Source organism: Pimephales promelas, chromosome 18 (assembly GCF_988280905.1).
Source record: "Pimephales promelas chromosome 18, fPimPro1.hap1.1, whole genome shotgun sequence".
Classification (NCBI taxonomy): Eukaryota; Metazoa; Chordata; class Actinopteri; order Cypriniformes; family Leuciscidae; genus Pimephales; species Pimephales promelas.
In genome coordinates, this window is record NC_142786.1 from 1669592 (window position 1) to 1694880 (window position 25289).

At 37.3% G+C, this 25289-nt stretch overlaps 1 protein-coding gene across 3 annotated transcripts in view; it reads left to right on the forward strand.

Moving 5' to 3' along the window:
• Positions 1-24964, forward strand: part of dennd3a (DENN domain containing 3a) — a 35522-nt gene extending 10558 nt beyond the window's left edge. For 2 of the 3 annotated variants that reach the window (XM_089122715.1, XM_089122716.1), the window contains 13 exons: positions 3893-4074; positions 4252-4782; positions 6379-6423; positions 7674-7933; positions 8752-8922; positions 9806-9935; positions 10886-10993; positions 14629-14768; positions 17129-17289; positions 17370-17509; positions 18774-18892; positions 21784-21921; positions 24002-24964. In XM_089122715.1, coding sequence (XP_088978841.1) covers positions 3893-4074; positions 4252-4782; positions 6379-6423; positions 7674-7933; positions 8752-8922; positions 9806-9935; positions 10886-10993; positions 14629-14768; positions 17129-17289; positions 17370-17509; positions 18774-18892; positions 21784-21921; positions 24002-24205 — 2329 coding nt within the window. In that variant the 3' untranslated portion in view covers positions 24206-24964. The remainder of the gene's footprint in view (positions 1-3892; positions 4075-4251; positions 4783-6378; positions 6424-7673; positions 7934-8751; positions 8923-9805; positions 9936-10885; positions 10994-14628; positions 14769-17128; positions 17290-17369; positions 17510-18773; positions 18893-21783; positions 21922-24001) is intronic. The other variant, XM_089122717.1, reaches the window with a different exon arrangement.
• Positions 24965-25289: the final 325 nt, after the last annotated feature.

A 25289-nucleotide genomic window follows, 5' to 3' on the forward strand; every position in this document is an offset into this window, starting at 1 on the left:
CATCCATTTGTATTCTGCTTTATTCTATTACATGTCAATGCATATAGTGTGTTTACAGTAAATAACAATTAGGAAAGCTCTTAAAAAGCAATGTTTTTTGGTTAAATTACTTGCATATCCATAAAAAGTGTTTGATATGCAAAAATGTAAACATTGCTTAAAAATGGTCGCTTCTCTTTCAGCTATCCCCCAAAAGACATATTGTATTGTATTGTATTGTATTTGTCCGGTCAGTCATTTTGAGATCATATGTCATAGATCATATGTAATGCAAAAAAAATCCTGTACATAATACAAAAGAAACAAATACATAAAAAACAATGAAATAAAATAGAAAAGGAAAAGATGATTGAAATAGATCAGAAAAAATAAAAACATTAGGATTTTTTTTTTTTTTTTTTATGCTAATAAATACCTGACCGAAGGGGTTTAGGCTGAAGTCAAGACTTATTTTGCCTGTCAGTCAGGCAATACATATCATGGAAAAGTTATTTTTTGGATGTCAAAAGTACTTTGGCATCAAGTTACTGAAAAGTAATATGGATTGTGACTACGTATAATATCAAAACATGGGATCTGTTCATAAGGCCTTGCAGTGTAAATGCAGCCTTTTGTTCGCCTACTATTCTTGTTCAGATATTATCTTTCATGCAGTGTGTAATAGAGCTGTTTGTGAATGTAAAAGCTCTGCGATGTTCAAGATCGAAGCGCAGATGAATGTTATAAGTTGTTCATTTCGAGAAGACGCTGTTTTCTGGTGCCAAAGCAAATCCAGTTTGATGTGATTGATACTGTAAAACACACACGCCATCGTTACTGTTCAGATCACTGTGTATCGAGTGCTGAGGATGCTAATGAACGTTTGGTTTCTGAGATTCAGATTCAGACTGAGCCATCTAGCCAATCAGAGCAGAGAAGGCTCTTGGAAAGACTGAACCGTTTATCAAACTGTTTCAGACGGCATGTTGTGTCTACTCAATGTTTTTGACCTTGGATGTATTGTGAGAGACATCCGAAACAAAAGCGAGAGCCTTTAAAATATCATAATGGGCCACTTTAGGGCTTATTGAGCAGAAACACGGCTCAAATATGCTTCAAACAAATACAGGAAACATCTAAACGTCACAGGGATATATAAAAACAGGCATTATTTCTTCACTTAATCTGTCTCAAAGTGATTCTTTTACTGAAAGTAAAAGAAGAAGTTAAAGACTATATTTACTGTAAAACATGCCAGTCAGTGCACACCAGAGAAAGGATATTGCACTCAGTTCACATGTGAAGAGGTTTAAAGGCACAGTGGTCTAAAATGTACAGTTCAGAGAGTGTAACATGGATCTATCATGCCTTGTTACCACTGTGCAGGCTGGTGGTGGTGGTGTAATGGTGTGAGTAGGGATGCACCGATTTTAACATTTTGGTATGAACACCGATACCGATAATTCTTTATATTTGAAAGCCGATAACCAATATATCGGCCGATAAATCTAAATCCAATTTTTATATAATTTTTGGAAGCCTGATTGCAAAAACAAAAGTCTCACAATTAAAATCCGTCCCCTAACACAATTGTAATATTCTCGTTATAATTTCAAGTAGCTGATATGACAGCACATTTTGCATTTAACTATATTTTCCTTTTTGATTCCAATCATATTTCAAGCAATTAAGATCAATCATGTTGAACAGTGCGCATCTTAAGAGTCTCAGGTGTCAAGTGTTGAAGGAAATAATTCATTATTTATCAGCTTTAATATATCAGCCAAATTTTATTATCGGGCCGATAATGATAACATACAAATGAGCAAATATTGGCCGATACCGATATGGTGGCCGATATATCGTGCACCCCTAGGTGTGAGGGATGTTTTCTTGTTTTCGTGCCAACTGGGCATCGTTTAAATGCCACGGCCTACCTGAGCATTGTTTCTGACCATGTCCATCCCTTTATGTCCCATGTCCCCATCCTCTGATGGCTACTTCCAGCAGGATTATCCAAAGAATGGATTTTTTAGTATGTACTGCATGTTTGGCTTGATAACAAGACAATCATTTTGGCGAGTCTCTTCCTGGTAAGAGGAAGAGTAACCGAGTTTATCTTTTTTTAGCTGGTCATGGTGTTCGAATGCATGTAACTTGACCGGTTTGGTAAGTAATTTTGGTCAGTGTTTTAAATTGTGAAACAGCGAGTCATTCATTTTCATGGTACTGTGTGTTTACTATGGAAGGCATTTTCTGCCATATTTAAATAAATAAATTGAATGATAAAAATGAAAAATAAAACAAGTTTAACCATTTCATTACAGAAAATGGTACGCAAAATATGTGACAAAATTGATGATGAAATTAAATGATTTCATTTTCATTTACATTTTCACAGTGCATCATCCCTGTCAAATTGAAAAATAAAATGCAAAAATAAAGGCAAGACTGCCAATATTAAAATGAAAAGGCAAAAGTTTGTTTATCATGTTTGGCTTGATAACAAGAAAATCATTTTGGCGAGTCTCTTCCTGGTAAGAGGAAGAGTAATCTTTTTTAGCTGGTCATGGTGTTCGAATGCATGTAACTTGACAGGTTTGGTAAGTAATTTTGGTCAGTGTTTTAAATAGTGAAACAGCGAGTCATTCATTTTCATGGTCCTGTGCGTGTACCTGCTATAGTGTATAAACTTGTTTCCCATTCATTTCTACATGTTGAAAATAGGGCTGGGCGATATGGCCTAAAAATAAAATCTCAGATTAATTCGATTTACGATTTTTTCCCCCCTTACTTATTAAGGACAGCAATAAGTACAAACGGCAGACAACCGTTTGAGTGAAACTAACGCTACGGAAACTCCGGGGAGCCAAAAATGTGACATTACACAAAAACTCGATTTACTTATTTTTTTAATTTTTAAATTTTTTAAATTAATTAATTTAATCGATTTTTCGCCCAGGCCTAGTTGAAATGATTATCAGTGAAGCAGTAGCACACATTAGGTCAAAGGGGTCATGAACTGGCTTTTTAAATTTTATTATATTGTTGTCTGAGGTCAACTTATGATGTTCGCTTGGTTTTTGCATTCAAAAACATCAAAATTAATAAGTAATAGGGTATTTTCTACCCTAGTTTTGAGCCTAGCTCAAAAACGCTGGTTTTTATGGGCGTCTCGCACTGAAGACTTGGAAGTAAACGCCCACTGCTGTGAGTGGATAACAGTTTTGCATATTAATGAGTTTCAACTCACCTGTCGATGCACGTGGGGGAAATAGCTTTGAATACACGTCCAACGTTGTAAAATGACATCCGGAATGATTCGCCCATACACGTTCGACCCAGAGTCCGTGTGTTGTGCACATTCATGTCAGATCCAATATAGACGGCACAGCACCGTTCTTTACTCTTAATCGGTCTGCAAATCCAGTCTTGTTTACAAACAATCCTCAGTGAAATGAAGCGTATGCGGCGACTGTCTTCTTCCACAATATTCTGTATCGCTCGGTGGCTGGATCCGGTTTGTCATCACGAGGTAGGCATCTATGTTATTTAGGTACGCGTAAATGCACGAATCAGTGGGCGGGGCTAAACTGTCCGCGTTGCTCTTCTTCTGCGGGGGTGGGGTTTTATCCTCTTTGACGTCATAGTTCCCCACTTTGAAAAACGAGACGTTTTCAGAGGCTGGTGTAAATAAAAGCTTTTATTGGACTAATAAGGATGTTTTCAGTTCTGAAACTTACAGGATATTCTTATAATGTGATGACCTCTTAGATGTCAAAAGCTCAAGGAAAATTTGATTTCTCAGTTCATCACCCCTTTAAAAAAAACTAGTCAGTTTAGTAGTCAGTTTAGCCAAATTTAAAATCCATTTTCTTTCTGATTTCTCCATGATGACGTGTCTTTTCCTCAGGTTGAGGACCATGGCGGAGTGTCCACGCAGACCCACGATGGAGGAGGCCAACCGCAAGACCTTCAGACTAGAGAACGGCCTGAACAACAGGCTGGGGAAGAGTATGCCAAACCTGGCGGACCACCGATTGTTTACTCTCCCGGTCCGACAGATATCAGTCGGAACGATGTCTTTACAGAGCGGTGAGAAACTTTTAAGAACAGATTTTTCTGAAAATCACAAACAATTTAGAAACATGTGTAACCAGATGTGGTTTGAAGAATGCATGTGTTGATTAAAAAAAAACTGCAGATTTTTAATCTATAAAACATGGAAAAAAGTCATAGTACATGTCACTTATCTCCATTTTATGTGAACAGGTTCCTGGGGTCCCTCTAGGCCAATCAGAACCTTTAATCTCCCAGAATTCCCTCCTCCGCTGTCCTATCAGTACGTTCAGAAGTACTACGTTGATCTCATTGGCCAGTTGAGCAGAGCCATCTCCATGGCGACCCCAGATGACTCCGCCCTGCTGGCCCGTTACTATTACCTTCGAGGCCTGGTGAACTCAGTGGCCGGCAGACGCGTGGACGCCCTCGGAGACTTCCAGAGCTTGTATAAGACAGACATGGACATCTTTCCAGCCGAGCTGCTGAACGCACTGGTTGAGTCGCTACCAGGGAGCGAGAGAAAGTTGGCCGAGCAACGCCCTGATTTGAAGCGTCTGATCAGCCGGGTGAAAAAAGACAATGAGCGTGAGCTGGCGCAACCGATGGATGGCGGGACGGTGAAGAGATTCGAACTGCCCAAGAAACACTTGCACGTGGAGGACTTTGTGCGGTGCGTTCAGGAGTCCGGCATCGTTAAGGATCTGGGAACCATCCAGAGGCTGTTTGAGGCGCTCACTGTTGGTGCGTACAAAGCAAAACTGACAAGCTGCTCTTGAAATCCAATTGTACTGAGGTTTATACCGATGCTGCGTGACCTAACAGAGCGCTTCCCGGATCACTCAAAAAATAAACCTGATTCAGACACGAATGCAACTGATGATGGATGGATGGACAGACAGATCGATGGATGGATAGATAGACAGATGGGTGGATGGATAGACAGATAGATGGATTAATGGATGGACATATGGATGGATGGATGGATGGATGGACAGATAGATGGATTGATGAATAGATAGATGGATGGATAGACAGATAGATAGATGGATGAATGGAAAGACGGATGGATGGATGGATGGATGATGGATAGATAGATGGATGGATAGACAGATAGATGGATGAATGGAAAGACGGATGGATGGACAGATAGATGGATGAATGGATAGACGGATGGATGGACAGATAGACAGACAGATAGATGGATGAATGGATGGACAGATAGACAGATGGATGGATGGATAGACAGATGGATGGATGATAGATGGATGAATGGATAGACAGATAGATGGATGAATGGAAAGACGGATGGATGGACAGATGGATGGATGAATGGATAGACGGATGGATGGACAGATAGACAGACAGATAGATGGATGTATGGATGGATAGACAGATGGATGGATGGATAGACAGATGGATGGATGATAGATGGATAAATGGATAGACAGATAGATGGATGAATGGATAGACAGATAGATGGATGAATGGATAGACAGATAGATGGATGGATGGATAGATGGATGAATGGATGGACGGACGGACGGATGGATAGATAGATAGATAGATAGATAGATAGATAGATAGATAGATAGATAGATAGATAGATAGATAGATAGATAGATAGATAGATAGATAGATAGATGGGTGGATGGATAGATGGATGGATGGATAGACAGATAGATGGATGAATGGATAGACAGATAGATGGATGGATGGATGGATAGATGGATGAATGGATGGACGGACGGACAGATAGATAGATAGATAGATAGATAGATAGATAGATAGATAGATAGATAGATAGATAGATGGGTGGATGGATAGATGGATGGATAGACAGATGGATGTATGGATGTATGGATAGATCGGTGGATGGATGGATGGATGGATGTATGGATGGATGGATGGATGGATAGATGGGTGGATGTATTGATGGATGGATGGATTGATGGATAGATAGATTGATGTATGGATAGATGGATGGATGGATAGACAGATGTATGGATAGATGGATGGATGGATGGATAGACAGATAGATAGATTGATGTATGGATAGATGGATGGATGGGTGGATGGATGGATGGATGGATAGACAGATAGATAGACAGATGATTGATGTATATATAGATAGATAGATTAACGGACAGATAGATGGATAGATATATGATGTCCGTTGTTGTAAATGTATTATTTTCCCTATTGTACAGAATATATTAAACATAAATAATATTCTCATAATTTCTGCTTCCAAAATCGGCCAAATTTAAATCTGCTCGTGTTGGCTGATGATGTCATGCACCCCTCGTGTTTTTGGTAAACATGGCTTTGGTTTGCCAGGTGTGGAGGCCTCGTCCCAGTCTGTATTTTACCTTGCCGTGGACGGTAAGCGTAGTGTGTTTGTGCAGTGTGCCATCTGTACTAATACCCGTCACGGCATGGCACTTCAGCACACACCACTCCGTACGTGCATGTGCATGAATGTGTGTGTGAAGGAATGTTCTTCAGGTAGGCCAGATTCCCTAACCCTGTTTGTGTGTAACCTCTAGCGCTAGTCCTCTCTTCATATACTGTATAACGCTGGTTAATCATTTCCTGTGTGTCAAAAGTTCATGTAACGTCTTCGACTGTATGACACATCACAGTTCCCGGACCGTGTTTGTGTTTGTCATGTGTGTGGAGATGCATTTCTCACTCATACGCGGCATGACTCGTCGTTCTTTTATTTATTTTTTTAAATGTGAAAGAATGCAAGGCATAACTCTGTAGTTGTCAGACAGGTTTGAACCGTGTGCCGTGTACATCTCGCTCTTTACCGTGTTGATTCATTGCTTAGAGCCATAAAGTAAAGAACCATCCTTATCTCAGATGTCATGAGATCTCCAATAACTATCATCATTTACTCACACTCATGTTCAATGTGTCACTCCTTCTTCTATTTGGTCGATATATTAAATCCGATAAATATTTAATAATTTCCTTCAGCTGAGACTTCCTTGCTTGAAATATGGTTGGAATCACTTCATAAATAGAAAATATGGTTCAGTGCAACATAGGGCTCTCAAACGAATAATCGCAATTAATCGCATCCAAAATAAAAGTTTGTGTTTACATAATGTGTATAATTATTATATTATATTATTATTATATATATATATATAAATACACACACATGCTTGTATATATTTAAGAAATATTTTCATATATATACTGTAGATAGATTTATATATAATTTATATTATACTTTGTATATAAATATACATATTTTATATAATATTTCTTTCTTAAATATACATGCATGTGGGTGTATTTCTATATATATATATATATAATAATATAATATAATATAATTATACACATTATGTAAACACAAACTTTTATTTTGGATGCGATTAATCGCGATTAATCGTTTGACAGCCCTAGTGCAACATATGAAATGCATTTCTGTTATAGAGGTGACATAAAATTATAAAAAGAACGTCATAATTGTGTGTTTAGGACGTGGCTGTTAATGTTCGGGCTCTCAAAAATTATATAATAATTTGGATTTAGATTTATCTTGACTAGAACTGGGATTTTCAGGGATTTTATTGGCGAATAAAAGGCTTGTTTTTTTGTATCTCTCCTCCACACAGGCCAGCAGAAGCAGGTGGATCCGGAAATCTTCCGCTTCTTCTACAGCTTCTGGAAGGAGACCGAAGCCGCGGCTCAAGACGTGGACTTGCCGGCCGTCGCGCTGGAACACCTGGAGAGCGGCGAGTGTGTGTACAAGCTCTCGTCATCCGTGAAGACCAGCCACGGCGTGGGAAAGATCGCCATGACCAAGCGCAGGCTCTTCCTGCTGACCGAGGGCCGGCCGGGATACGTCGAGGTCACCAAATTCAGAGATATTGAGGTGAGGATCACCCAAAAATGAAAAGTAGCCCATGTTTCACTCACCCTCAAGGTTTTTTTTTTTTTTTTTTTTGCTTTTTTAGACGAATACAATTGAAGTTATATTAAAAAATAGTTTTATAATGGCAGTTGATTAAAGGGATACTCCACTTTTTTTGGAAATAGGCTCATTTTACCACTCCCTCCCTAAGTTTTACCGTTTTCGAATCCATTCAGCCGATTTTCTGATATTTAGAAGAATATCAGTAACCAGACAGTTTCTGGTCTCATTGACAACCATGGTAGGAAAACAAATATACTATGGGAGTCAATGAGACCAGAAACTGTCTGGTTACTGATATTCTTCTAAATATAAAAAAATCGGCTGAATAGATTCGAAAACGGTAAAACTCGACTGTTTAACTCTGGGGGAGTGGTAAAATGAGCCTATGTCCAAAAAAAGTGGAGTATCCCTTTAAAACCCACAGATTGAAGTCCAGAAATGTGCATCCATCCGTCATAAACTTCACGAGGCACACGCTAATAAAGTCATTCTGAAGCAAAACAATGAGTTTGTGTAAGAAAAATATTAATATTTAAAACTTTATAAAGTAAAATAACTTGCTTCCGGACAGATTCCACGTACGTGTAAAGTGCAACTGCTGATATTTACGCTGTAAAATTGTATTGGTCTTAAATAAGAAAGTCATACACCTCGGATGGCTTGAGCGTGAGTAAATAATGGGTTCATTTTCATTTTAAAGTGAACTAATCCTTTAACATCTGGCCAGGCACCCATCTTTGATTGTTGGTTGTTCACACGTTGTTCTCCTCATCCAGGACGTGAAGATATCTTCTGCTCCTTTCCTTCTGCTGAGGATCCCGTCGCTGAAGATCAGAACGTCCTTCAGGAAGGAGTCGTTCGAGGTCAACCTGAAGTCGGAGTGTGACCTCTGGCACCTGATGATCAAAGAGATGTGGGCCGGGAGGAAGATGGCCGACGATCATAAGGTTTGATGACTGCATCATTTTTGCCAAATTTAACTTCTAGTTCTAGTTCTTAAACTTTTTTTGTCAGCCAAATCACTTTACACATAAAAATTTAATGAAAGCACTATTACTTAATTCATACATGCATTGAGAATAGCTAGTAACCTATTTACAGTGCAGGGCTGCATGATAAAAAAATAATAGGGCTGTTTTGATTTTGATCTGATTTTGTCATATTGTGCTTTGAACATAAAATATCTCACATGGTGAATTTATTTTATTTCAACATTCTTTATTGCTTTTAATTATTTTTTTATTGCTACAATTAAGGTTTTTGATGAAAACATTCCAATATTTTTTCCATATAATGGACTTCAATGGGGTCCAAACGGTTCAACGTCCAAATGAGAGTTTTAGTGCAGCTTTAAACGACACCAGACGATGAATAAGGGTCTTATCAAATACTTATACAAATACATTTGCATTTTTAAAATAAATAAGGAAAATTCCAGGATAATAATAATGATTATTTTACTAAAAAAAAATTAAAAAATTAAAAAAAAATCTTAAATTCTTTACTTTAAAGCTTTAAACCCTTTAAATAGCTTTATCAACACTTGTTGTTACAAATCTTTCTAAAAGTCCTGAAATCTTATGTCCACCTAAATGTTCCTAAATGCAAGTTATAAGAGAGTGTGTGAGGATCAGCATTTCCTGTGAACACCCGAATACTGTGTAAAATAACACCGTAGAAACCAGACTGGTTTCGATGTGACTTTAGTACAGTAGTGTTGGGTTTTACTCTCACTTTCTCAAACGGCTGTTCCTCTGAAGCTCATGGCCCGAGGGTCAGGAGTGTCTGTCCTGATCGTGTGTGTGTGTGTGTGTGATATCTCTGGCACAGGACCCTCAGTTCATGGAGCAGGCCTTGACTAACGCCCTGCTGATGGACGCCGTGGTCGGGAGCCTGCAGTCACAGAAAGCCATCTACGCCGCGAGCAAACTGGCCTACTTCGACAAAATGAAGTTTGAGGGTGTGTATCGCTCAAATAGTTTGTTATGGCTGAAATAAATTGGTGTTTCCTGTCACTGTATGTCAAGAGCTGGGTGTTTAATCGAATTGTATTTTCTATTATGATTTATGAAAACAAAAGAATCAAGATATTTAAGGATTTAGGGTTTTTAATAGATTGTGGAAGTGCACTTAACATAAGTTGATCTTATTCACTGTTATCCACTTAGTTTTGTTTATTATTTTTTATTTCTGTGTTTTTAAAAATAAATATATTTATCTATCTATTTATCTATAGCAGAATCTATTCTGCTCACCAAGCCCTAAATGATTTGATACAGTAAAAACAGTAATATTATGAAATATTATTGCAATTTAAAATAGCTGTTTTCTATGTGAATATATTGTAAAGTGTAATTTATTCCTGTGATCAAAGCTGAAATTTTCAGCATCACATGATCCTTCAGAAATCACTCTAATATGATGATTTGATTATCAAAAAACAATATTTTATTATCAATATCCAAAATAGTTAATATCTTTGTGGAAACTGGGGTTCCTTTTTATTTTCCAGGGTTATTTGATGAATAGAAAGTTTAGAAAAGCAGCATTTATTTGAAATATAAATCTTTTGTAGCATTTGACCTGTCACTTTTGATCAAATAATGAATCCTTGATCAATAAAAGTAATACTTTCTTTAGAAAAAAAAAATCATTATGTTACATTTGTTTTTGAATTATTTTTAATGAGAATCCACTGTTAATGTTAGGTTCAAAAGTCAATGATTAATTGTGTTAAATGATTGTGATACAGTAAACATGTTTATGATTTTTGCCATAAGTGAGCCGTGTCACCGACAGTCTGATAAATGACCTTTTTAGTATTTAGTGACTGTCTAAGTCCACACTTGTGAGTGGCTTTGGCTGAATGATTAAATGTAAATTGACTGCCTGTCTCTGGGTTTGTTATAGTGCCCATGATGGTCCCCAAAACCACATCTGAGACCCTCAAACACAAGATTAACCCGTCTCTGGACCAGACGTCTCCTCAAGCGGTGGATGTCCTGCTCTACACGCCCGGTAGGTCCAGCTAAACATCTCAATAAAGGAAGACATGTGACTTGACAAAGCTCTTAAAGGAGTAGTTCACTTTTAAAAAAATATTTGCTGATAATTTACTCACCCCCGTGTCATCCAAGATGTTTATGTCTTTCTTTCTTCGGTCGAAAAGAAATTAAGGTTTTTGATGAAAACATTCCAGGATTTTTCTCCATATAATGGACTTCAATGGGGTCCAAACGGTTCAAGGTCCAAATGAGAGTTTCAGTGCAAACTGCACACTGTTCAAATGTCTTTAAACGACACCAGACGATGAATAAGGGTCTTATCAAGCGAAACTATCGCTCATTTAAAAAATAAATAACAAAGTTTAAGTTTTATAAGCTCAAATTCTCGCCTTGCTCTGTTCTGTGATTCACTCTCCTGTTCGAACTCGTTCATCAAAATGAACGAATCTTTTTTTCGAGTCATTTGGTTTATTCAGACATCTCCATTCTGAATAAATGAAATGCAGTCATTTCGTTCTCCATTGCGACTTGAAAAAAGATTTGTTCATTTTGATGAACGAGTTTCGAACAGGAGAGTCACGAACACGCATCACAGAACAGAGCAAGGCGAGCATTTGTGCTTATAAAACTTAAACTTTGTTATTTATTTTTTAAATGAGCGATCGTTTCGCTTGATAAGACCCTTATTCATCGTCTGGTGTCGTTTAAAGCCCTTTGAATAGTTTGTAATTTGCACTGAAACTCTCTTTTTGGACCTTGAACCGTTTGGACCCCATTGAAGTCCATTATATGGAGAAAAATCCTGGAATGTTTTCATCAAAAACCTTAATTTCTTTTACTCCTTTAAGACAAAGAGCAAACATATATTGGTGTCTTTCACTTACAAGCGTCTCTCAGCTGCTCCATCGCAACCAGATCAACCAGTCTGACCTGGTAGTTCCACTGACGTGAAGATGTTTATAGATTCAGGATGTTGCGTTACTGTTCCTGTGGTCATGGAGGAGAACAGGTTTCCAAATCGGTTGAGCAGAAACTGCTTCGGGCAGATGCACATGCTCAGTTATTTCCTCCGTCTTCTCACTGTGTGATTACGACATGTTTCCGCGACTCATGACTCACTACAGTACATTAATCTCATTAGGATTTCCTCACTGCAAGTCAACACAAACCTTTTCCCACGAGTGATTCTTCTTCCTGCAAGGCTTTATAGCTTTTCTGCTCTTAGTTCTTAGCTGTTTGTTAAAGGTGTTTCGGCAGCTAAACAAACATGAGGCCAGGTCAGGTTACAGGGAATTTCACAGACTGGATTCTGACTCTGTCCTAATGCATTCGAAAACCACAGGAGATCAGAGATCAGAGAAAGCGGCTTTTATGTCACACACATCTGGAGTCATTTTAGTAGCATCTGAAGTAGAGCTGTAAAATTAATTGTGATCTCCATTGAAAAACACACGTGATCTCATTCCTAAATGACAACGATTCGTCTGTGTCTATTAAACCTTAGACAAAATCTAGTCATTCAGATGTTGCTGACCGAAGAGAGAGCTGATATCATGAGACTGTAGGTTCGAAACCGCTTCACAGAATCGTTATGCGTTACAAATATTCATATTATCATAGAAATACTAGGATACAAGTTTATAGTTCGGATATAAAAACTGTCGAACAAGATTCAAGTATTGGATCATTACATGGTTACACCAGTAGGTGGCGACGAGTGACTGTTAAAAAATGTATTTGTCATTGAATCGTTCATTCATTCAAGAGATTTGTTCAGAAACGCTGATTCATCCTGTAATGATACAAGTGACATCTTTATGAGTGAGTGAATTATTCACTCAAACCTTTTATTTTATTTTTATAATCCGTTCAGATTAATTAAACATTTTAAGTAGACTGCAGCAATTAACATTTTGGCTGAAACTCTAGTAAATTACATGTTATTTTATTTAGTTGTCTGTTATCTTGATCACGTTTGAAACAAAAAATGTGATTCTCAATTTACCCAGAATCGTGCAGCTATAATCTGATATATTTCTAAAATATATATATATATATATATATAATATTTTTCAGAAAAAAATCAGATTATAGCTTTTTAAGTATCATTAGTCATTTTACACTTTACATTTTACACTTTACATTTTTTGAAATGTGTTTTTATTATTATTGCCTTTTGTTGTTATTATGAGATCAAGAAACAATAAACTCAATTTTTACAAAATGTGCCCCCACAATTTGTGTTGTGAGTGGTTGCGAGGCCGTTGCTATGTGGTTGCTAGGGCATTTTAAGGTGGCTGCTAGGCTATTCTGGGCGGTTGCTAGGGCAGTAGTTCTCAGTTTGATTAGTTGGGTAGGGTTTCACACAAGAGCATTGATCAAAAACACGGCCCTGCTCATGTTGGTTCAGCTGAATGTAATGGCAAAAGTCACATGTTTTCTTTTCCATGTCTGATGAGTGACAAACTGTAAAAGATAGTCATAAAAACCAGCGAAAACACTTATAGGTCACATTCCACCACTCAACCAAAGGAAAACAAATAAGACATTTTGCATTGAAAGCTTTTAACAGTGTTTAGATTTTTTTACAATTAAGCAGATTTTCTCTTTAAATTGTCATTAATGTTATACCAAAAAATAGATATCATTTATATTGTGAAGTGTTTATATTAGGGCTGTGCAAAGATTAATTGCGATTAATCGCATCCAAAATAAAAGTTTGTGTTTACATAATATATATACAGTATGTGTGTGCTGTATATAATTATTTTGTATAAATAAATACACACACATGCATGTATATATTTAAGAAAATGTGTTATTCATATATAAAATATTTATATTTATATATAAAATAGATTATGTATTTATATACAGTATATATATACATACAGAGTATTTACGTGCAAATAATTCTTAAATATATACATGCATTTACATATACTAAATAATTCTACATATAACACACACGTATATTATGTAAACACAAACTTTTATTTTGGATGCGATTAATCTTTGCACAGCCCACATGCATGTATATATTTAATAAAATGTGTTATTCATATATATTATAAAATATTTATAAATAATATAGATTATGTGTGTGTGTGTGTATAAAATTATATATATATATATATATATATGCAGTATTTACGTGCAAATAATACTTAAATGTATACATGCATATGTATTTATATATACAAAATAATTATACACAGCACATGCACATATATATTATGTAAACACAAACTTTTATTTTGGATAATTAATCTTTTTGCACAGCCCTAGTTTATACATAATGTTAAATTCTTGCTGATTGGAATAAAAAAAAAAACATTGTTTTTGAGAATTGAGGGGAAATTGTGGTTGATAGACATAAAAACGGTGTTGATCCTTAAAATATGCTTTATTTTCTTTATAGTCATCTGTTCTTTATTTTTTCTATTTTTATTCTATATTATTGATTTGATCAGGACAGGCAGCAGAAATATTCAGCACAAAATGTGTGTTTCACTCTGTGTCTGTAGAAACACCCATAATGCCCCTGTGAGTGTATGTGAACAGTTGTGAAGTGAGTCATTCTGAAAGGAGACTGTGGTTGTGTAGTGATTTCCAGCTCTCTGAAGTGTGTTGTGTGTGTGTGTGTAGGTCAGCTGGGTGTGTCGGAGCTGGACGGCGGGGCGAACCCGAAGCTGTGGTGTGCTCTGAGCGATGGGAAGGTGCTGGTGTTCGACGCCGCCAGCTGGTCCATGCAGCAGAACTCTGTGCAAGTGGGAACGTCCCGGCTGGTGAGATTATATGGGGTTGACCCCGACACCATTACAACTTATCATCACCATATCAGTCTCTAGAGGTTGACTGTGAGTTTGAGGAGGAAATTAGAAATATTGCATAACAGAGAAAAACATTCAATAAATTCATATGATTATGTCAGCCGCATTTTAGGACATTTTATTACTATGTATATATATATAAAACACACACACACACACACATATACTATATAAGGCTGCATTTGTTTCTTTAAAAATTTAATAAAAGCGTAATATTGTGAAATATTATTACAGTTTAAAATTATATTATGTGTAATTTATTCCTGTGATCAAATTATCATTACTCCAGTCTTCAGTGTCACATGATCCTTCAGAAATCTTTCTATTATGCTGATTTGCTGCTGCATTATTATTAATGGCTCTTATTATTATTATTATTATTATCAGTGTTGAAATACTTTTGTGGAAACCGTGATTTTTTTGTTTTTTTTCAGGATTCTTTGATGAATAGAAAGTTTAAAAGAACAGCATTTGTCTGAAATAAATATCTTTTGTAACATTATAAATGTATTTACGGTCACTTTTGATCAATTTTTATGCGTCTTTGCTGGATAAAACTATAGATTTCTTTTATTTCTTAAAAAAAAAAAATCTTACTGACTCCAAAAACTGTTGAACGTTAGTGTATAATGTGACAAAGGCTTTCTGTTGTATATTCAGGCCACATATTTTTGTGTATTTTATTCCGTCACTTTATTAGTCATGTAGCCTGGACTCATTGTTTTCACCCGTCTTATCTTCCCCTTTTTCCCTGTGTCCTGGTTTTCCCGTTCCTGTCTCAGGCCACATTTACACATAGCTGGGTGTTTAGAGAAAGTAATAGAGGGTATGCGCGTGACGTCACCGTTCGCCGGAGTGCCTGCAGCTACTCACAGTGAGTGGCAAAAAGACTGAGCGAGCGGATTTGTTTTCAAAGTTTCAATATGTTGAATTTAGGTGTAAAACCATAAACAAATATTTGGTATTGTTATATTAACAACTCATCAATTAAATATTTATCATTGCAAATCCTGTATTATTGGATGTTTTTAATAAACACTGACCAAAAGAAAACTATAAAGTTTTAGGGCTGGACGATATGATGATATATATAGGCTATATATAACACTGATATAAGTGATCACCCGGATTTAGACCTATATTGTATTTATATAAAGCGTTCACAGGCAAATATGCTTTATGTTTAGGTCTATATTGCTTTTATTTCCCTGCTGTCGAAATCAGGCAAACATAAAGGTCAGGCAACACGATTCCTGTCTGCATGTCAATATCCATGGATCACTGGATCTTTAGTAAGTTGAAAGGAACACTATATTGAGTCCAACATTTAGTTACTTTAAATTGATAAAATGGTTCGTTTTAGTGCCATTTTCGCAGATTCCACTATTAACCCATATGGGGTTGTTCATTTCAGAGTCACACTCGGAGTGTTCGGGTCCAAATGGACCCAATGGGCGGGATTCATATTTAAAAAAAAAAATCATGATTTTTTTTTTTTACTAGTTTTTTATAATATTTTTTCTTTTCTTTTTTGGTGTTTTGAGAAAATTTCAAAAATAAAAAAAAAATGTATAATTTGTTTTAATGCAATAATTATGACAAATTCCCCCCCCCCCCATTGAACATAATAGAAAAAATATTTAAAAAAAAAAAATTAACCGTTTGGACATAATACGAGATAGAGTTCTTTATTAAATTCATTTAATAAATAATTACAGGAATAGCCTCTCTAAACCTCAAATAAATGCCATCAAGACATGGAAGCAGAAATAAGGGAGAAACACCAGGAACTCCGTGTCTTTCCCTGCCATTAATGCTTGGATAACACACCACGTCTCCTGCCATTAATAATAATAATATCTAATGCGGTGCATGGCTGTGAAATAGGTTATAAACCTACCAAAGTCCGTTGCCATGATTTTTGGAATGACTTATCGCGAGACTTTTAGTCGCAAAACATCGGTTAATGGAAACACCGTCATTTCGCAATAGTTTTTTATCGACATTTGGAAAATATCGCAAAAGTTTTGCTCAAAATCTGTAATGGAAACGCGCCTATTGTTTTAGTTTCTTGGATTCCCCCTTTTTCCTGTGTCCTGTTTCTTGGTTTGATTGGACTGATTTAATGTGCTCTGACCTCTTGCCTGTCTTTTACTACGATTGCCGATTACCCTTTCATTAAAACACTGCATTTGGATCCTCAACCTTCCTGTCTCGGGGCATTTCCTTACAGTGATGCTTCTCGTCTTAGCTGTCATAGTAGTGTCGCCCCCTACTGGTTACTGTATTAACGCACGTCTCTCCATTCCTGTCAGAACTGCATGCTTGCAGTGAACCAGCAGCAGCTGTGGATCGGCTCAAAGGATTCGTTCATTTACATCATAAACCCGCGGAGCGTGTCGTGCAATAAACAGCTGACGGAGCATCGCGGCGAGGTCACCGGACTCGCCCTGGAGGAGCGAACCGACAAATTCAGGTAACAAAGACAAAGCAGAACCCTCATTAACCCATATCAGTGCTAAATAAAGAGATGTTTCTCCCCGATGGCCGTTGCAGTCAGACGGTGGCGTACTCGTGCGGGGAAGATGGCAGCGTGATCGTGTGGGACGTGTCCGCTCTGCAGGTCCGACGGCAGTTCAGAGTCTCCTGTGACCGGCTCCAGTCCATCCAGATCCATGACGGCATGCTGTGGTGCTGTGAGTCTGCCTCACCTTGCATTATATCATCATGGTTTTTTTTTAGTGATGCAGGGATTTCTGCAAACAAGAATATCCAGACGAAATTAATTTTTGATTTCGCTCTAAATAGTTTTGTTGCGCTGAAATCATGCACTGAAATGTTCCTGCAACGTCACATCTACCTCAGAAAAGCCATTCAGTGACTATAGCTTATGGTCAACTAGAATAATAGCTCTAGAGAGGAGAATTTTGATGAATATACAGTATATATATATATTACTTATCCTGATAAGGGCTGTCACTTTTGTGAAAAAAATCTGTTTGAATTTTGAGACATAAGAGTTCACATCCCACATGTTCTGTGTCCTTTATTGATCTGTCCACCTAAAAAACATTTTTGGTAAATAAAATAAATAAATAAAAGGCCTTTAACCCTAAAACCGTATTCTGGACAAATGTGGGCAAAGTAGTTTTGATTTATTTTTAAAAAATACTTCCCTTAATCTGAGCGGTACAAGACGGCTACTTTTCCTAAGTTTGCCTCCTGAACACACACAACAAAATTTTTTTTTGACTCAATTCTACAATGTTAAGTGGGTGAAAAAATCTCCTTAATCTTGTATTTGGGGCAAAAATGGACACCCATAGAAATGAATGGGAAAAACTGTATTCTAAAATAAGCCAAAATAAGACACCAGGTGACGGCAAAGTCTCTTCATCTTTAGGTTTAAGCTCTAAGAACTTATTGGAATGATATTTTAATGTAGTTAAAACAAATAAAACATAAAATAAGCATAATTTACATAGAAAATATGGTACGTTTTGAAGTAAATAAATTCAAAAATACCCCGCAAAATAAAAAAAAACACCATAAATGGATAGACAAAACTTTATCGAAGACAGTGATATAACATTTATAATAAATAAAAATTAGGATCACACCCGAGTCCTCTGTGCCCACATTTATCCACAATTACAGGATTAAGGCCTATAAAGTGAATACGGTTTGAGGGCCACAATTGCTTTCAAAACTTGTGTTGGTGCGATCGATTGTGCAATCGATTTTCGAAGGTAAAGTGACAGCCCTAATCCAATCCTGATGTCTCCGTTATTTTGAATGAATCTGTAATGAAAACTACAGCCACTGTTTAAATGTCGGAGTCGAAACCGTTATATCATACGTAAAAACTGCCGTTTGAATGTTTATATGCAACTTTGAGTGTTGATTGTGATTAATTGATTGTTGTTTTCAGTTGCATTACAAACTTTATTTGTGTCAAAGGTGGCCGTGATTGTGTGATGGAAGTGCGCAGGAACGGCACGGTTCATCGTAAGATGTCTCTTCCAGATCACCTGCTGAGTTCACCGAGGGGCTTCAGCAGTTTCCTGCTCTTTAATGAGGTAAAAACCAGCGCTTTGACGTTTCCCCACGGCTAGACTCTGTTTCACAGCTCGTCCGGTACTCTGTGTCCGTCCAGCTGCGCTTCAGGACTCGTTAGGTTAATGGATCGCACGTGTGAGGTCATTTACGAGCTGTTTTAATGGCTCTCTCGGCCTCTCTGATGAGCTGTGATGGGACAAGCTTTGATGATTCGCAAGAAAAGAGATTCTCAGATGGTGTTTTGAGTGGTTGTTGTATTTTCCTGCAATGAGCCGCGTTTCCATTACCCTTCAAATTGCATGAATTGAAAATACGCACAATGGAAACATGTCAATTTCTCGCAAAAACGTTTTTTTTTTACGCTCGCATGAGGTGGTTTTTCAGGCAATTCGAAAAAGGAGTATCGAATTGGATTGTAAACCTCAAAGAAACGCCACAATCAACACCTTGAAGCTGAAATGAGGGAGAATGAGCCGCTCACAGTATAAGAGTCTTACTTTGCCATTAAAGCGATAGTTCACTTTGAAATTCATTTTTGGTATGTTTTATCTTACCTCAACGGCATCCAAGATGTAGGTGTCTATGTTTCCACAGTAGTTTCAATTTTGATATTTTTAGGTCAAACCGTTCTTGTCTATCAGTCATATAATGGAGGTCTATGGTCACCACCTCAAAGAGCATGCACAGAGAAGTCCAAATTAAACATGATTTAATGACTCGTAAATGTAAGTACACACTGATGGCCTAAGACACGAAACGAGCGGTTTGTGTGAGCAAACGAACAGTATTTATATCGTTTTTACCTCTTGTAACCACAGCCACGTCCAAGTGATCTGAGGCCGCGGGCGCTTTGCGGCTGTGGTTACAAGAGGTAAAAACGATATAAATACTGTTCGTTTTCTCACACAAACCGCTCGTTTCGTGTCTTAGGCCATCAGTGTGTACTTAAATTTACGAGTCATTAAATCATGTTTAATTTGGACTTCTCTGTGCATGCTCTTTGAGGTGGTGACCATAGACCTTCATTATATGACTGACAGACAAGAACGGTTTGACCTAAAAATATCAAAATTGAAAATACTGCGGAAACAAAGACACCTACATCTTGGATGCCCTTGAGGTAAGATAAAACATACCAAAAATTAATTTAAAAGTGAAATATCCCCTTTAAAGGTGCTGTATGCGACGTTTAGCGACCTCTAGCGGTGATGTTTCAGAATGCAACAAGAGCGCTCGTGCTCAATCTCAAGAGCGAGCAATCATTCACTCCCAGCTACACGGAGACTTTCAACGCAACGTGAAATTATCACACATGCTGGAAACTAATGTAAACTCCCACTGCAGGTACAATAATAGCCTACTTTTATCAGCTTGACGTTGAAGTAATGCTCTGTGCTCGTTCCATGATCATAATGTTACAATAAACTGCATTTAGCCGACATCTGATGTTATATAGCATAAGCCATTTCTCGAACTATTCGTGTATCTTTCACAATCAGCAATGTCAACACAGGTGAATGTATAATATGATAATGAAAACGGTTAGTGAACTAAACTGAACAGTTTCAGTGTTTCAGTAAGATCGTAGGAAGTAACATTACTGTAACTGAACGCGTCTGGAAATGTGTATAAACAATATGGTAGTGGGATGACGGCATTAGTCAGTACGTTAGATCTAGTAAATAAAATAAGTTACATACTAAATGTTATACTAATGTTATCCTGGAACATTCTTTTGTATTCATGTAATGTTGTAGCTTGTTATTTCACTTGAGTTTACTATGTTGATCCGCGTTTTCATCCGGAGTCGATCAGATTCACGTTTTGCCTGACGAGCTTTTTTTTATATATTTATGTGGAGTTTGTGTTGGAGTCTGTGTTGTGCTGGAGGCAGGACGGTTTGGGGGGTTATCAGACTCCATGTCGTCAGCTGAAGTGCCGTTGTTCGCATGATAGACTGTAGGATAGAGAGGCTCGGGGCTCGGGAGCGCGCATGCACGTCACTTCTGATGGATTTCGCAGGAAATCCGACCCGGAGACCTCGCATATAAATAAGAATATTGGCCTTCAGAGGTAATGGCAAAACCCGAACTGCAAAACTGATTACAACCCCTTCAAACACTGGCAATAAAAAAAGGATTCATTTTATAAAAATAGTTACATATAGAACCTTTAAGGCTTGGGTAACACACACACACACACGTCTCGTTCTATTAATAATAATAATGTCTAGTGTGGCGGCTCTGATATATATAAACCTACATTCATTGTGCAGTATGCTTCATTTATTATAACAGAAGTTTGTGTGATCGTGACTATTACAGGGAAACGTGTGTGTGTGTGTGTGTGTTTAAGGGAAGCGCATCTCCTTAGCCTCAAGTTGGTTCACCCTCCGCCTATGCAAACTATTCTCAACCAAGCTTTCAGGAAAAATGATCTTAAATAAAGACTGAAATAGATGTAGTGTGTAGGAAGTCATGTGACTGTGGTGTAGTTTGTTTATAGCCTAAGTTTAGCGCACTTCCGGTAATTGTATTGAAGGTTCAAAATTCTTTTGTGAACATTATCACGATGAACAAGATTAAAACTAAAGTTAATCACAGAGCTTATGTATTGCAGTAATCCAAAAGCCAATAGAAAAATCCGTTTGGGTTTTTGTCGAGTGATGTTAACTTATACACAAATACATCATCACTGCATGTGAATATTGTGCACTTACAGTGTACTTACCTAAGAAAGTATTGTATGGAGCGAATTATGTGCCAAACAAACTCGACTCGCAATCAAACTCGATCTGGATGTTTATTATAAATAAAGTGAAATCAGGAAGTTACTCAACTGCGCTTGGGAGAAAATCGAGCCGAGAGATCTCACAATCATAACAGTAGTGTTATTCTGAATGTGCTTGCAGTCGGAGCAGCTGTGGGCCGGTTTCGCAGACGCAGGCGAGCTGTGTGTGTGGCACTGCAAAAATCTGAACAAACCCATCATCAGGATCCAGCTCAAAGACTGCGCCGGTGTCGTCTGCATGATCAAAGTCAAGAGTCAGGTGAGGCACGCCACACAATTTAAAGGTGCATTGCGCAAGCCTCTGAGTTTTTGCAGAACTACGCCCCCTCTGGCGACAAGCGGAACTGCAACCAGAGGTGTGCACACTCACGCTCGCACGAGCTGTTCATAACCAAAGGAGCATCAGCCGCACACATCTTTTGTTACAGTCATAATGTCTTCAGAGGTAATAAAGTTATAAATCTGCAAGTCATTGTAAATATATGAAAGGAAAGGCATGTGTGAGGGGGGAAACTTCGGTTTTTGTTTCCATCTATCTCAACGTTGAACTGTTTACTGTATCCACTTATGATTGTATTATTATGGAAACACGTTGATGAACAATATAAGTTATTACTTTGATCCGTTTGAGCCCTAGAGCCGACCGTCCGGAGATCTCTCCGTTTGTTGAAAGCTTCCCGATATCGACTCTCGTCTTATTCCGACGCCTGGCTCTAGACAAAAGTTTTATTTCTTTGTCTTACGTGAGTTTGCTTTGGGGTTTGGAATGAACTACAAGCCGCTCTCTTTGAATCCATCTTTTACTTTTGTGGAAAGTTGACTAAAGTTTTGTCGCTCGAGTTGTCTTCACTGATACGGAGAATGGCGGCGAATACACAAACCTGCCGGACATCGCCAGGCGAGCGTGAACGCACATGACGTCTCAAACTCCGTCCCGAATCCCTCTTATTTATTTTACAGTACAGGATTATAGAGGCGATCGCAGTGATCAGAGAAGGACTCATTCAGCCCATTAGGCGATTGTTTAAGCATGTATGGGATAGGGATGGGCAATGATTAATCGCGATTAATCGCATCCAAAATAAAAGTTTGTTTTTACATAATATATGTGTGTGTGGTGTGTATAATTAATTTGTATATATAAATACCCACACATGTATGTGTATATTTAAGAAAAATGTGTTATTAATATATCAAATATTTATATATAATATTAATTATGTGTATATATAAATAAAGTATATACAGTGGTGTGAATAAGTTTTGGCACCCATGCTAAAGTTGCCTAAAAAGAGGAATAAAAAATCATCTTTTGGATATTGATCTTAATGCCTTAATTAGAAAAATGAGGAAAACTCCAACCTTTAAGGACACCAATTTTCTTTGTGAATGAATAATGTATCATAAATAAATAAATGTTTTTCCTTAAAATACAGGGTGCATAAGTCAGGGCACCCCTATGTTAAATTCCCATAGAGTCAGGCAGATTTTTATTTTTAAAAGCCAGTTATTTCATGGATCCAGGATAATATGCATCCTGATAAAGTTCCCTTGGCCTTTGGGATTAAAATATCCCCACATCATCACACACCATTCACCACACCTAGAGATTGGCATGGTTTTACTTCAGTTAGCCTAATAGCTGGTTTGATTTGCATTGAAAGATGATCTTATGGAAAGTACCCCATGCCAATCTCTAGGTGTGGTGAATGGTGTGTGATGATGTGGGGATATTTTAATCCCAAAGGCCAAGGGAACTTTATCAGGATGCATATTATCCTGGATCCATGAAATAACTGGCTTTTAAAAATCAAAATCTGCCTGACTCTATGGTAATTTAACATAGGGGTGCCCTGACTTATGCACCCTGTATTTTAAGGAAAAACATTTATTTATTTATGATACATTATTCATTCACAAAGAAAATTGGTGTCCTTAAAGGTTGGGGTTTTCCTCATTTTTCTAATTAAGGCATTAAGATCAACATCCAAAAGATGATTTTTTATTCCTCTTTTTAGGCAACTTTAGCATGGGGGCCAAAACTTATTCACATCACTGTACATGCAAATATTTCTTAAATATATACATGCATGTGTGTGTATTTATATATACAAATTAATTATACACACCACACACACATATATTATGTAAACACAAACTTTTATTTTGGATGCGATTAATCGCGATTAATCGTTGCCCATCCCTAGTATAGGATAGAAAAACGGGTATTTTTAACATGAAATGTTGCGCAATGCACCTTTAATGTTCACCCCTCTGTCAAAACTCATGAGTTTATCAAGTAAAAGATTAAAAATGGCTTTCGAATGTCCCGCTGTCAGATCTGGGTGGGTTGTCACGGCCGCAGCGCCGCAGGAAAAGCCCGCGGGAAGATCTACGTGGTGAACACGGACCGCTACACGGTGGAGAAGGAGCTGGTGGCGCACACCGACAGCGTTCAGACACTGTGCTCGGCGGAGGATCGATACGTGCTCAGCGGAGCCGCGCAGGACGACGGGAAAATCGGCATCTGGAAAGTTGAGTAGAAACCAGATGTGAACACGCATCACGAGATGCACACGTTAATTAATGAGAGGAAAAAATGCAGGACGCATTGTGGAATAGATCAGAAATGTGCTAATAATATTGTGTTTGAATATTAAGTGTTAATATTAAAGGGAAAGACACTACTTTTATAATGAATTCCTCAGTGTTGTATCAATATTTATGTACTTCATGCATGTCTGAATGTGATTTCCTCTGGACTGGAAACAGCAAATGTGCCAGTGTGAATGTCTATTAACGTGCAAACATATGGGACGTAAAAGAGAGGCTTGCTTTAAGATGTTTTACAACATTTGCTTCAGTTGTCATCAGTAAAACATCAGCACTTGATGAAATGCATGTATTTTATACAAGTGAGTTTCTAAAGGGATCATTTTATCATTTTTATTTTAATAATGAACAACTGGTGGCATTTTAGACATGTGAAAATGCACTTTACCAACACTAGTTATCTTGTTTACCGATAATAATAGTTTAGGATGCACAAGTTTGTCTTTTGTTCATTTGAGCCTCGTTGGACACTCAAGCCATAGAACATAATGGAGGAGTGACTGTGTTATGCATACATTGTGTTTCATATGAAGAACTTTTGTAATATATTGTATCTGTATTTAACTATACTGGCCATAATGGTTTTATATTGAAGCATTTTTACTTCTGCATTTGTTCATAAAGGTTTTTGTTTTGTAAGACTGGGGTTTAGTTCATCATTTTAAATTAAAGTAACAAAGACTTCTGTATTTATTGTACATACTCCTTATAAAGATGCCTGTTGTAAAGCACTAGAGGGCAGCAGATCCAATCTCTTCATCATCTTTACAGCTTCTTGTCTTCGTAATGCTTCATTCGCTGGCTGAGAATCAAATACTAGTACATTAATTACTATTGCCTACTATTAAAAAACTGCTAATTTAAAACAATATATGTGAAACCGCATGCAATGACAAACTTTCAAACATTAGTATGCGTGTCACATGACCTAATCGCAATGCATGTTTACTTAAGAAAGTGTAGCATTGCTGTTAATATATTTATCAGAAATGAAAAACGTGATTATTTTGTTTT